The sequence below is a fragment of the Lagenorhynchus albirostris genome, chromosome 7 (assembly GCF_949774975.1).
Source record: "Lagenorhynchus albirostris chromosome 7, mLagAlb1.1, whole genome shotgun sequence".
Lineage (NCBI taxonomy): Eukaryota > Metazoa > Chordata > Mammalia > Artiodactyla > Delphinidae > Lagenorhynchus > Lagenorhynchus albirostris.
The window spans coordinates 46,722,626-46,736,151 of NC_083101.1; the positions used below are offsets into that span (position 1 = coordinate 46,722,626).

General features: G+C 34.7%; 1 protein-coding gene across 1 annotated transcript in view; it reads left to right on the forward strand.

Annotated features, from left to right (window-relative positions):
* ALDH1A1 (aldehyde dehydrogenase 1 family member A1) overlaps positions 1-12,483 on the forward strand; it is a 54,026-nt gene extending 41,543 nt beyond the window's left edge. The window contains exons 10-13 of the mRNA XM_060154973.1: positions 1,698-1,862; positions 5,120-5,277; positions 7,112-7,186; positions 11,874-12,483. Coding sequence (XP_060010956.1) covers positions 1,698-1,862; positions 5,120-5,277; positions 7,112-7,186; positions 11,874-11,946 — 471 coding nt within the window. The 3' untranslated portion in view covers positions 11,947-12,483. The remainder of the gene's footprint in view (positions 1-1,697; positions 1,863-5,119; positions 5,278-7,111; positions 7,187-11,873) is intronic.
* The last annotated feature ends 1,043 nt before the right edge of the window (positions 12,484-13,526 follow it).

Below are 13,526 nucleotides of genomic sequence, written 5' to 3' on the forward strand. Positions count from 1 at the left end.
AGATACTTAATATTAAACATTGTTGGGCAATATTTTCCCCCATCAGGGGATCTGCACAATTCAACCGGAGGCTCAAAAATTGAGCTAGAATGCTTCATTTTAAGAAAATTTCCATTCATAGCGTTCTTAAGTAAATAATCCAGTGATCTAACTACTTAACATAATAATTTAAACTTGATAAGTGAAAATATTTTTGTCACAGGTTGCACTAAATAAGTAGAAAAAGTAGATACGTTGGGACTTTGAGTAAAAGACCGAGAAGCCCCTGAAGCTTCTTTACCCTTTGAAATACTCACTTGTTGTTATAAGAAAGAGCTTATGGAAAGAGACACTCATTTACTAAGCTTTAATATATATTCTAATTTATAATATAAAATTATATATATATGTGGATATCATAACTTCTTTTTCAAATGAAAATACTGATTATTTCCAACTTTTTAAGGAAATGTATATTTTGGTCTTTGAAATCAGACTGGAAAAGGACTTTACCAAGGAAGAATTTGTTATATGTGTAAATAGTATTTAATCTAATTGGATATGGAGCTGGACTGTGTGCAGTGAGAACTTTGAAAACTTTTCCTGGGATTTAGAAGATAGGGGAGATTACAGAGTCATAGAGGATGATAAAGAACAACAGTTTTTAAGTAGTCAGAAGAGTCAAGGCAAATTGACAAGAGGCTCACACCTTAACTCCAGGATCTCCAATGTTTTTCCTTTAAAACCTAACCCTAGCCCCGTCTTCACCAGTGATTTGGAGTCCAAGAATCACCCAGTCCTTCAACCCCCCCAAATAGGAACCGAGGCAATAGGTAGTCCCAATTCCAGTGTATGGAGGAGAGGTATGGGCTCCTGACGTTCCCAGCTAGAACTCTGTAGTCATTCTTTTCCTTTTAAAATAAACCATTTAAGTTCTGTAGTTCTTGTAATATATTTAGATGTGGTCCATTTAACAAAGCAGGTTGGCAACAATCGGGACAGGTCAGAAATTAGAACCAGACCTACTCACTGCCCCAGGGGGACTTAAACTGGGTGGGATAACCAGGCTGTGGTCAGCATGGACCCTGCCACAAGGGGATGGTCAGGATGAAGAGAAGCAGAGGTCGAGGAATCTTCCTAAAGTCACAAAGCATCTGCTTTCCAACTGCCATGTCTAATTAACCCAGTATCAAAGTTTTCTTTTTCTTCTTTCACCTTTTAATTTCATTTAGGATTACAGTTTCCAGGTTAAGTGTGGTTGATGATTAACAGACATTTCTTCCTGTAAATAAATGACAGTTGTGTGAAAAGGTTTACACGTTTGCAGTGCCAATACACTTCTCTTACATGGCTGTGAAACAAACACTAAATACAAATATTTATCTTCAAGGATTCTTTCCAGAAAAGTCTTGAGATAAAATATACCCAACAATAAGTCTGAGCCTCTGTCAGCTGTTTAGGTTGAATATTTAACTTAATAACAATAGCCTAGCATTTTGAAACCTTTATTTACAGGCCGGGCAAAGTATTATCTTTACAATAAGTCAACAATAAGTCTGAGCCAACAATAAGTCTGAGCCTCTGTCAGCTGTTTAGGTTGAATATTTAACTTAATAACAATAGCCTAGCATTTTGAAACCTTTATTTACAGGCCGGGCAAAGTATTATCTTTACGAGTTGCTATTTTTTTTCCTTTTCATGTGATATTTTTCAAATAGATTGATAAGGAACAATATGAAAAAATACTTGACCTCATTGAAAGTGGGAAGAAGGAAGGGGCCAAACTGGAGTGTGGCGGAGGTCCATGGGGGAATAAAGGCTACTTTATCCAGCCCACGGTTTTCTCTAATGTTACTGATGAGATGCGCATTGCCAAAGAGGAGGTAAATGGTTTCATTCTGTTCTGTTCCCTTTGTTGCCGTATTTTGTCTGTGTGGATGTATACAAAGTATTACTGTAACATTCTCAGCTCTTTGAACACCTTTCCCAATAAATGTTACTTCTCATTTCTAATACCGATAAAGGATTAATTTATTTTTGATTAAGACTAAAAATAGTCAGGAGTTCACTGGGCAAGCCAAGAACTTCCAGTCGACTGCAGATCAGGATGCTTAGCAATTTCTAGGTGCTTCCTTCACAGATTTAAGGTAATAGAAAATACAATTCCACGTTCATTGTTGCTTTTTCTCCTTTGGAAATAATATATTTGAAAATAATTAGAAAAGAATAAAGTGATATGCTGTTTTTTTTAAATTAAAGTCCTTATTTTGAGATAATTGTAGATTCAGTTGCCATTGTGAGAATATAGAAAGATCCCATGTACTCTTTATCCAGTTTCCATCATTGATATCATCTTACAAATCTATAATATCACAGCAAATATGTTAACATTGATACAGTCAAGACACAGAGCATTTCATCACCACGTGAATCTCTCATGTTTCCCTTTAATAGCCAAATCTATTATCCTTCCTACACCATCCCATCCTCAACCCTTGGCTTTCTCTTAACCACTAATCTCTTCTTTATTTCTGTAATTTTGTCATTTCAAGAATGTTACATAAGTGGATTCATACTTCCTGCAATCTTTTGGGATTAGCTTTTTTTCACTCAGCGTAATTCTCTATAGATTCGTCTAGGTTGTTGCACGTAAGGATAGTTTGTTCCTGTTTATTGATGAGTGGTATTTCATAGTACGGGTGCACCATAGTTTAACAATTCACCCTTTGAAGAACTTTGGGTTGTTACCAGTTTGGGGCTACTTTTAATAATGCTGTTATAAACATCAGTATACAGGTTTTTTGTGTGAACGTAAGTCTTCATTTCTCTGGGATAAGTGCCAGGAGTATAATGCTAGGTCATATGGTAGATGCAACTTTTTAAGAAATTGCCAAACTGTTTTCCAGAGAGGCTGAACGATTTCACATTCTCCTTAGCAATGTATGAATGATCCTAATTTCTTTGCATCCTTGCTAACATTTGTTGTGACTATTTTTTATTTTAGCCATTCTGATAGGTGTGATAGCTCACTGAGGTTTAAATTTGCATTTCCTTAGTGGCTAGTGATATTGAACATCTTTAATGAGCTTATTTGCCATCTGATAACTTCCTTGATGAAATGTCTCTTCATTTTTTTTGCTCATGTTCTAATTGGATTGTGTGCTTTTTACTGTTGAGTTTCGAGAGCCCCTTATACATTCTTGATACTGATCTTTTTTTGGATGTGTGGTTCACAAATATTTCCTCCCAGGCTGTAGCTTGTCTTTTCATCTTCTTTACCAGGGTCTTTCTCAGAACAGAAGTTTTTAATTTTACAGAAGTCCAATTTATCCATTTTTCTTTTTATGGATAGTATTTTTGGTGTCAACTCTATGAACTACTCTTTGTTTACTCCTAAATCCAAAAATACTTTTTTCCGTGTAATTTTTTTATTCTTTCTGAAAGCTTTATAGTCTATGTTTTACACTTAAGTCTATGATCCATTTTAGGTTAATTTTTATACAAGGTGTGAGATTTAAGTCAAGGTTGTTTGTTCGTTTGTTTTTGCCGATATGTTCAATTGCTTCAGCATCATTTGTTGAAAAGGTGTTTTTCTTCCATTCCATTACTTTTGCAACTGTGAAAGTTCAGTTGTGCATATTTGTGTGTGTATCAATTTCTGGGTTCTCTACTCTTCAATTGATCTATGCGTCTATTTCTCTACTTATACCCTCTTTTTTAATTTATTTACTTTTATTGAAGTATAGTTGATTTACAATGCTGTGTTAGCTTCAGGTGTACAGCAAAGTGATTCATATATATATGAATATATATATATATATTCTTTTTCAGATTCTTTTCCCTTATAGGTTATTACAAAATATTAAGTATACTCTTTTGATTTTGGTAGCTGTATGAGAAGTCTTGAAATTGGAAAGACTGAGTCCTCTCACTTTATTCTTCTTTTTCAAAATTGTTTTATCTAAGCTAATTCCTTTGCTCTTCCATATAAATTTTAGAATAACCTTGTCCATATATACTAAAAAATCTTGCTGGAATTTTGAGAGGAGTTGTGTTAAAATTGTGTATATATCAATTTGGGGAGAATTAATGTTTTTATTGTGCTAAATCTTCCAGTTATTGAATATAGTAGATCTCTCCATTTTTATTTCTTTCATTAGCATTTTATAATTTCTGGTAACAAGTCCTATAATGTGTTTTATTGGATTTCTACCTAAGTATTTTCTGAGTAATTGTAAATGGTATTTCTGATTTCAGTATGCACATGTTCATTGCTAGTATATACAAGTATATTTGATTTTTGTATATTTTCTTGCATCCTGTGACATCACTGAGCTCAGGTATTCTAGAAGATTTTTGGATATTCCTTGGGAATTTATATGTAGACAATCATGTCATCTACAAATAGGGACAATTTTATTCCTTTGTTTCTAATCTATATGCCTTTTATTTCCTCTTCTTGCCTTTTTCACTTGCTAGAATTCCAGCACTATGTTGAATAAGAGTAGTAAAAGTGGACATCTTGCTTTGCTCCCTATCTTAGGGGAAAAGCATTCAGTATCATATCATTGAGTATGATGTTAACTGTAAGATTTTTCATAACTGCCTTTGATCAGGTTCAGAAGTGCCTTTCTATTTTTAATCTGTTAAGGGGAAAAAGAGGTTGGATTTTTGTCAAATGCTTTTTCTGCATCAATTGAGATGATTATATGATATTTTTCCTTCATTCTATTAATATGATGTATTATATTGATTGATTTTTGAATACTGAACCAGCCTCGCATCTCTAGAATGAACCTCACTTGGTGATGGTGTACAATTCTTTGTAGGTATTGTTGAACACTGTTTGCTAATATTTTTAAGGAATATTTGCTGTAGTTGATATTGGCCTGTGGTTTAAGGGATATTGGTCTGCAGTTTTGATTGTTTTTATTGATAATAAAAAAACATTTAGTGACTGCTCACTGTGTGCCAAGTACCTTATAGTCAATATAAAACATAAGTATATTTACATGAAATATAATAAATATAGATATTTTATTTATATATTAATAGATTTATATTTATAACTATAATACAAAATAAATATTTAGTTGTAACCTATTACTTTGATTTATTTCATTCATTTCTTGTGGTATAGATATTTGGACCAGTGCAGCAAATCATGAAGTTTAAATCTTTAGATGATGTAATCAAGAGAGCAAACAATACTTTCTATGGCTTATCAGCAGGAATTTTTACCAAAGATATTGATAAAGCCATCACAGTCTCCTCTGCTCTGCAGGCCGGGACAGTGTGGTAAGTCAAACCTATGTAATACCACCTTTTCAATGTTAACCACATTAACAGGCTACTTTGAATTTTTTCTGACTTTGATTTTTTGTTTGGAATCACATGGCCTGCTGTTTGAAAATAAAACAAACAAACAAAAATCCTGCTGTATTGGAAGAACTTTAGAAGAGCATAGAAGATAGATAGATAGATAGATATAGCATATATATATATACACACATATCTATATCTCTCTCTATATATATATACACGGACACATATATATATTTAACTCTATCCAGCCTTCTGAAATTACTTGCCCAAAATACTTTATTGATGTTTGGCTAATACAATATGTATTATTATTATAAATAATTTCTAGGCACTTGGCACTATGCTACACACAAGGGAGATAAAAGTTCTGTTTAATCAAGATAATCAGATAGTAAGACAGTATTTATTCAGTGCCCTTATGTATACAAGCATTTAGTTCTTACATCAGCTTTTTACTCTGGGACTATTAGAGATGTCTGAAGGTCTTAAATTGGAAGAACATATTGCATTTTGAGGAGATGTCTGTTTTATTTTTGCCCTGGTTTATATCTCTGATGTTTACACTTTAATTTAGAGTATATAAGTGCCAAGGCTATGCCTCTCAAACTGTCACATCCCCTGCCCAGCCCCCCATCCCTGGACTGCCTTGTTACTAATTTTTTTTCCATCAGACCTCACTTTGTCCCCTCAGTCCCATCAACAGCCCAAGATTATTTTCTTCCCGATAATGTCACAACCAAATCCACTGGACATTGAAAAGTATTTATCCTTGAGAGACAGCCAAGAAATCCTTGCCCCTCTTGATAGCTCTAGAATCTTTTTTCTTAAGCAAAGGGACATTCATGATTTAGTCAGTATGCACTCTACGCTAAGCACCACGTGGCAGTCTTCACATTCATTATCTCATGTTACCTTACTACAACTGTTAATTGGTATGGCAAATTTATGGACGGAAAAACAGAAGCTTAGTGAGGTTGCATAATTGATCGAGATCATGAAATAAATGACAGCTGAGATTCAGACCTATTTCAGACTCTAAAGCAGTGATTCTCAACCCTGGCCGTACAGTAGAGTTGTCTGGGGAGCTTTAAAAATATCTACACTGATTTGGGTAGAGAAGGGTGTACATCAAACCCACCAATTATATCAGTTTCTGTGACTGAGTCTGGATGTAGGTCTTTTAATTTTTTTAAATTCTAATTATTCATGTTTTTATAATTATATGTTCATAAAAGCATTTTGAAACATTTTTTAAAACATGGCAAGGGATAAGCAAATTAATAATGAAATCCAACTCCTGTCAAGGCCTCTGTCTAAGCAATTTTTTGAATTAATTAATGAAAAAAGTGAACTAAGTAATATGAGACATATTACAATTATAAAAGAAAATTAATTCTAGCCTGTTAAGTATACAATCCACAAGAGAACTACAAAGCTTACTGAGTATAGGCAGTAAAGAACACCCATCCAACAAACTCGTCTCTCACAGACCATAGCCTTCCTCTTATGGTACGTTGGGTAGTCTATCTTTTATAATTCAAGCTATAACTTCTCAGGGACATGATGTACTGCCAAAATGGCTATCCACACATAGAGTTGTACCATTTTTTTTAAATTCCTAGGCAGTATATATACATATACTTATACTCCTGCATTCTAATTTATAGTGCTACTTTTGCTCAAAAATGACTACGTAATATTAAAATTAATGGAGTTGTTAAAGAACTCGCTGAATTTCAAAAATTCCAAATTTAGGAGTTATTTCATAGGTTAAGTATGACCTATAACGTACTTATTTTCTTTTCAGGGTTAACTGCTATAGTGTGGTATCTGCCCAGTGCCCCTTTGGTGGATTCAAGATGTCTGGAAATGGTCGAGAACTGTAAGATTAACTTTCATTAAGATAAATACTTATCTTGATAAAAATGGTTCTCACTCTCAAGGAATTAATCCTTAGTTACTACTCGGATTAAAACCTGCCTCTGTTCTTTCCTGGAGATTAATACTGTCAAACAGCTTTTTAAATGCTGGATTTACCCCAGAAAGTGCAAACAGGTGATGGCAGAGGGAAATACAATTTATTAAACTCTTACAATACACAAGGGATCATACTAAGCACTTTACATTGGTTACTGAAATACTGCTTACTTTTAGAATTGTTTACTGTATACATGAATGTAATATATTGGGGAAACATTTCCAGAAAGGAGGTGGAAACTACAAACTGGTGATTGTAAGAAGTGTGCAAATATAAGAACAGTTTAGCTATTTGAATATGCCTCTTACATAAGTAAATTAGGTGTGTTTATATCAAAAAACTTTTCAGTGTAGGAGTAATGATTCTCATTTGTTGTAATATTTTTGATGTAGACTCTAAAATAACCTGAATGAGTTATTTTTGGTACTAATATCTAAACTGAAAGAAAATTTAACTAAGGAAAACATGTTTTATAGTCATGACTAGATTGAGGATATATATATTATACAAATGCATTTATGAGCCTTCAGTTGCTTTTCAATCCAGGAAATATTGACTTTTTAAAAACGTGCACATACATATTTACACACAGAAAGTAGTGGCAATGTGTTTGGTCAATTTTGTTCAAGCACTTTTAACCATTTTATTTCTTAAAATTTTCTCATGTTTATCAATAAATTTAAAAAATCATCAGGAAAAGACACATTATATTCAAACCTTATGTAATCAAACATAGTAAAGCTGCTCATTTTGTAAACAGCAAGTAAAAGTGAGTCTCAGCTTCTAAAGGTCATGAGTGCCTTAAAGAACCAGGTACTTGTCATTTAAATAAATCAGCAAAATCACATTGAAACAACTACCATTGGGGAGTCAGTGAAAAGAGGGCACGTTAAAATGATCCACTCTCCTTCTCAATATACTTTCATTAAGTAGTTACTATGTATATGAGGTCCTAGGAGCCCCAGAAACACGGTACCACGTTCCACCTTCCATATAATCGTGGTGGCAGGAGGAACATGTAAAAATATAGAGAGAGCAAAATAACCAACACACACTATGAAATAAATAGTAACAGACTGGGAGTCCGTGCCTCGCGAAGGTAGAGAAGCAGTTAAAATGCAGAGCGCAGTATCAGAGGACGGAAAATCTGGGCACCACCAGACTATAACATTCACGTCACCTCGCTAACTCTCACTGTTTCCATCTGTCAGACAAGCTCAGCATTTGTGGTGGGGATAGGAGTGGGAGAAGAAAGTAAAAGGTCTTTGAGCTCCTTTCCATGCTTGAGATTCTGTGGTTTTAACCCCGGTGAAAATGCAACGGATAAAAACTTAAAGACCGTTTATAGAATAAGAGAAGACCTAACAGAAAAGGTAGGACTTGATCTAGGGCATGTAACAAGTATAGGATGTTAGGAAGCAGATAAGAGGGCATTCTTGAAGGAATGTTTTATGTGGCATGTTGAGGGGTTAGTGAATTTGCCTGACAGGTGGGGATTTATGGGGGTGAGAAGTGTGATTTCAGAGTTAAATAGAATACAGATTAAGAAGACTTGAATTCAAGAAAATCAGCTTACATATATTAGTGGAGCAGGGAAAGCGATAGATAGCTTTAGAATGTTGATGGAGAGGTGGAGTGGCCAAAAGATCAATTTGTCAAAGGTGCACACGGCATAGTAAACATAACTAACCAGCCTGCCTGTGAACTCTGACTCCACCTCTTGCTAGCCACAGAGTCCAGTTCAAGTTGCCTAACTTCTAAACATCTATTTTCTCCTATTTAAAAGGGAAATGTTAATATTCCTCTTCAGATGGTTGTGAGAGTTAGGAAACATACTACGCCTTCATTCCCTAGCACTGTATCTGTCACAAAGTGGGGACTCAACAAATGGTTTCATCCTTCCCTAGCTCCTTGTCTTTATAATACCCATTATTGGGGAGTCCCTTGGCAGCACTAATTACTTTGTACAAAGAGCTATAACAAAAGTTAGATTATTTTGAAGATCAGAGTACTGCTGGCCCAGCTATCTAATACACTTCCTTAGGAATGTCATAGATAAAATAATCAGAAGGGATGAAATAATTAAAGTAGACTAAACATATCAATTTTGTTAAATACAATTTAGTCAAACTTTATGTTCTAGACATATGGAAAGCAAATAAAAAGGGGGATGAAAACAAGAATCAACCATCAGTAATTTCTTAAAAATCTGGACTGTGGGTATAGATGATTTGCTTCTTTGAAATACAAAGGAAAAAGTTATACTGTAATTTTTACTTCAAAACTTCCAGCTGAAGATGCTAGTGTTAATGTCTATCTGAAACCACATTTGGCAAATTTAATAAATAAGTCATTTGCTGCAAGATGTTTAAAGAGAATTACTGAAGCAATAACCTCAAATGACTCCCAAGAGTTCAATTACAGTTTATCTTCAAAGATAGAAAGGTAGAATTGATCAGTTGGAAAGAGTTCTCAAAGAGCTGAAAATAGTAGTATGCACAGCCCAATGTGGTGGTGATGCTGAGTGCCCAAACCAGGATTTGCATCTCAGGTCATGGTGCTGGCCCTGGAATGAGTTAAATGGTAGAAATCCCTCTCTCTGTGTAATTGCACTAATTTTTACTTAGATTAACATAGGTCACTTGAGACTTTACTAGTATGCCATTTCAAACTTAATTGGCTCTCAGCACCTCACAAGATATTTCTTTCTTCCTGTCCCCTTCAGAAATGGGGAGAGATAAAGTGGTATAAACTGGTGGGCTAACGTGAGTAGTTTTTGCTTGATTATATTTGCCAAACCAGTTCAGCAAACATTTTCCTGTGCCTACTTAATTAGTGCCAGGCTCATTTCTGGATACAGAGTGAAAAACAGGTATAACTTGTTACTAGCATATTATCACTCCAGTGTGGACCCTGGATGAGAAGCCTGGGTATCACGTAAAAGTATGTTGGAAATGCAGAGTCTCAGGCCTATCCCCAGACCTGCTGAAATAGAATCAGCATTTGCATCAGGTCCCGGGTGACTGGTACATTGACAATTTTAGAAGCACAGAACCAATAACTCATAGGCTAGTGATATAAAGAGAAATATAAAGATGTTTTTGTGTTATATCATAGACATAGGAATTTGTATACATCAGAACACTAAGAAGCAGGGCCTATTTCAACTTGAGTAAGACAATTATCACACTTTGTACTCTCCTGAGAGTTTCAAGTGTCCATGTAACCCAAAATACAATGGAAAGCCTATTGGCAAAAATCATGGGTTAATATATCTAACTTTGTGAGATAAAATACTTACTAAAATATTATCCTTTAATGGGTTTCAGACAACTGAGGCTAAACCCTTTAATTACTTTGAAGAACATGCTCATTGAAGCTTTTAGAAGGTATTTTCAGAAGCTTAATGGCCCAAGAAAATAATCAGTGTAAGAGGATTAGGTTACCCAGGAGAAAAAGATGTCTTCTACATACCTGTCTACCTCACCAAAGGAGAGGGGTAGAAAAAGATCAAGATCTTTTTCCTCTGTAAGCCTACATGTGCATGAGTGTAATGATTTTAAGAGTACTCTTATGTACATGTAATTTAATCCTTTCATCAAAACAATATAGAGAATAATTTAGCCTAATCTTTTTAGTTATCTCTTTAATGAAGGGTACATCACAGTTTCCAAAACTGATAGGAGGTCTCAATAAACCTGATAACAAGATACAAGGATTTTAATTGACTGACTCAAGTTAATTCCTGATCATTTGGGTTGGATTTAAGAGTTATATAAGCAAATGACAGGGGTTGCATAAATAGAAAAATACAACAACCACAGAAAGCCCAAAAGCCCTGAATTTTAGGCCAATGAACCCTCTCCCCCTCTTAAAACAAAACAAAACAAAACAACCCCACCCTCAAATAAAAAGTTGTAACAGTTAAGGTCAGATTTTTGGTTTTGGGGGGTTTTTGGTTTTTGTTTTTGCCAAGAATCAAGAACAAAAGATATTAGAACTACAGCTAGAAAATATTTTGTTTTAAGCCATATTAGGGCCAGTTAGAGTGAAAATAGAAGCCTGGTCATTTTTAGCCCCTTCCTCATTTCTGGACCAATTGGACATGGTAAATACACTAAACTGAGCTATACTTGAATTTATAGTTGTTCTATACTACTCAAGTGATTATACATTACTACTTTTCCTATAGTAATATAGCCTTCTTATTTCATTGAACCTAAGCTAGATATGATAAAATTCTTGTTGGGCCGATTTGTGTGTGTGTGTGTGTGTGTGTGCGTGTGCGTGTGTGTGTGTTGAGCCCTTTTATAGTCAAGCAGAAAAAATGTCAAAATTGAACAATTTCTTTGAAAGTCTACTGAGGGTACATGATCATTTAAAAATGCAAAAAAATTATTTTCCCACAAGGGGATTTATATAAGACCAGATATCTTACGGTTGGCTAGCTACTATTTGAAATGGTTCTGTACACAGAAAATATTTTCCATTGTCCCTAGCCAGATAAGCAGGAACAAACTTCGATTATCATTGACCATAGTATATTTGTACTGCTCTGCTAAATTCTGTTCATTTTCCCCCCTCTCTCTAGAGGAGAATATGGTCTCCATGAATACACAGAGGTCAAGACGGTCACAATCAAAATTTCTCAGAAGAACTCATAAACTACAAGAGTGCAGAGATGACTCCTCAATGGCTAAGCACCTCCTTCAGTGGCTAATATATCATAGTGGGTTTTAAATGCAAAATTGTTCTTTCTTTCATTTTTTAAACATGAGCTAATCATATTAGCATTAATACTACACATAGAAAACTTGATATGTAGCTTATTCTGAAGGAATCATCTGTCTTCTGATATGTGACACCCAAGTCCTACCCGTAATGAAAATGATGGATTTGGATGCAAGATCTCTCTAGCTCTGTAACAGTCATGTGCTTTTCTTTGTAGCTACTTGTCTAGGATAAACATTTTATGAAAGAGGACCAGTTATCATCTAGCTTCTTTCCCTTGACCACCCCTTGAAGTACTTACCATACCTGTTAACTGCAGACTAGATGTGCTCTGTTCCCCATAGTTGTGAAGTCCTTGGAGTTTGTTGAAATGTTTCCTAAAATGTCATGTCTGCTTGTCAAATGAAGTAATGCCTGAAATACTTAGATGTAATCTAAACATAAAGCTTAATAAAAACAACCTTGCATGATTCTTGTTCAGTGTGAATTTTTTAAATAGAGTCTTGGTTATGGTGATTTACTCTCCCTGTCACTCAAAAGCAGTGTTAAATTGAGAATAAAGATATATTTAAAAATAAAAGTCTAATCTACTTATTCTCAAATAGGTAAAGAAACAAATTTTATTTTCTGCAGGAATTCTTGCAATCAATAGCAAACATTTGAGATAGATGGCTTCAGTCCTTCAGCAAGCATTTACTGAGTTCCTACAAAGCTCTGGGCACTATGGTAGGTGTTATAGAAAATAGGTGAATAGTGAATGGTCCATTATCCAAAATGCTTTAATATGTGGAGAACAAAGACACTGTCTGAAAAAAATGATGGCGCATATGATGGAAATGAGAATTCGAAGAACCATAAGATTATAGTAATATGCCAAAGGGTAGTGATACCAGTAACTGATGGACTTGGGAATGGCTTCATGAAGGAAATTTGACTGGATATGAACCTTAATGATGAGCAGATTTGCAGTGAATAAAGAGGAAAGAAGTCCTACAAAATATTCCCTCTGGACATGTTCCATCAAAAAAAATTCTATATAATATTTTCCCCTGTTGGAGTTGCAGATTGCACATTGGCATAGCCTAAGTTCTGAGAAGTCCTACAAACTGTTTAGTTTTAGTTTTCCCCAAAATTTGTTTAACCAGAGGCCTTGCCTTCCCCTCACCCTCATTTAATACCAGTTAACATTAAGAAACCCACATTGGAAGATGCTGTTCTATGCAACGAGGTAGCACTGAGTGTTCTGAGCAGATATCTGGGGATCATAGGGAAGCAGCTGGGAAAATGTCGTCTGTAAAACTAACTGGACCATATTTACATATTTGTGCCCTAGACAAAGAGCCTCTTCTTGTTGTGCTCCCATGTGGGAAGTGACTTAAGCCCAAGTATAATGTTTTTTATATATTACTATACATATTCTAAAACCGTTAGTTCAGCAGCTTAAAATTTAAGCCTAGTAATCTTTAGGATAACATTCTTTTTCAGATTCAGATTTTATATAAATGATTAAGTT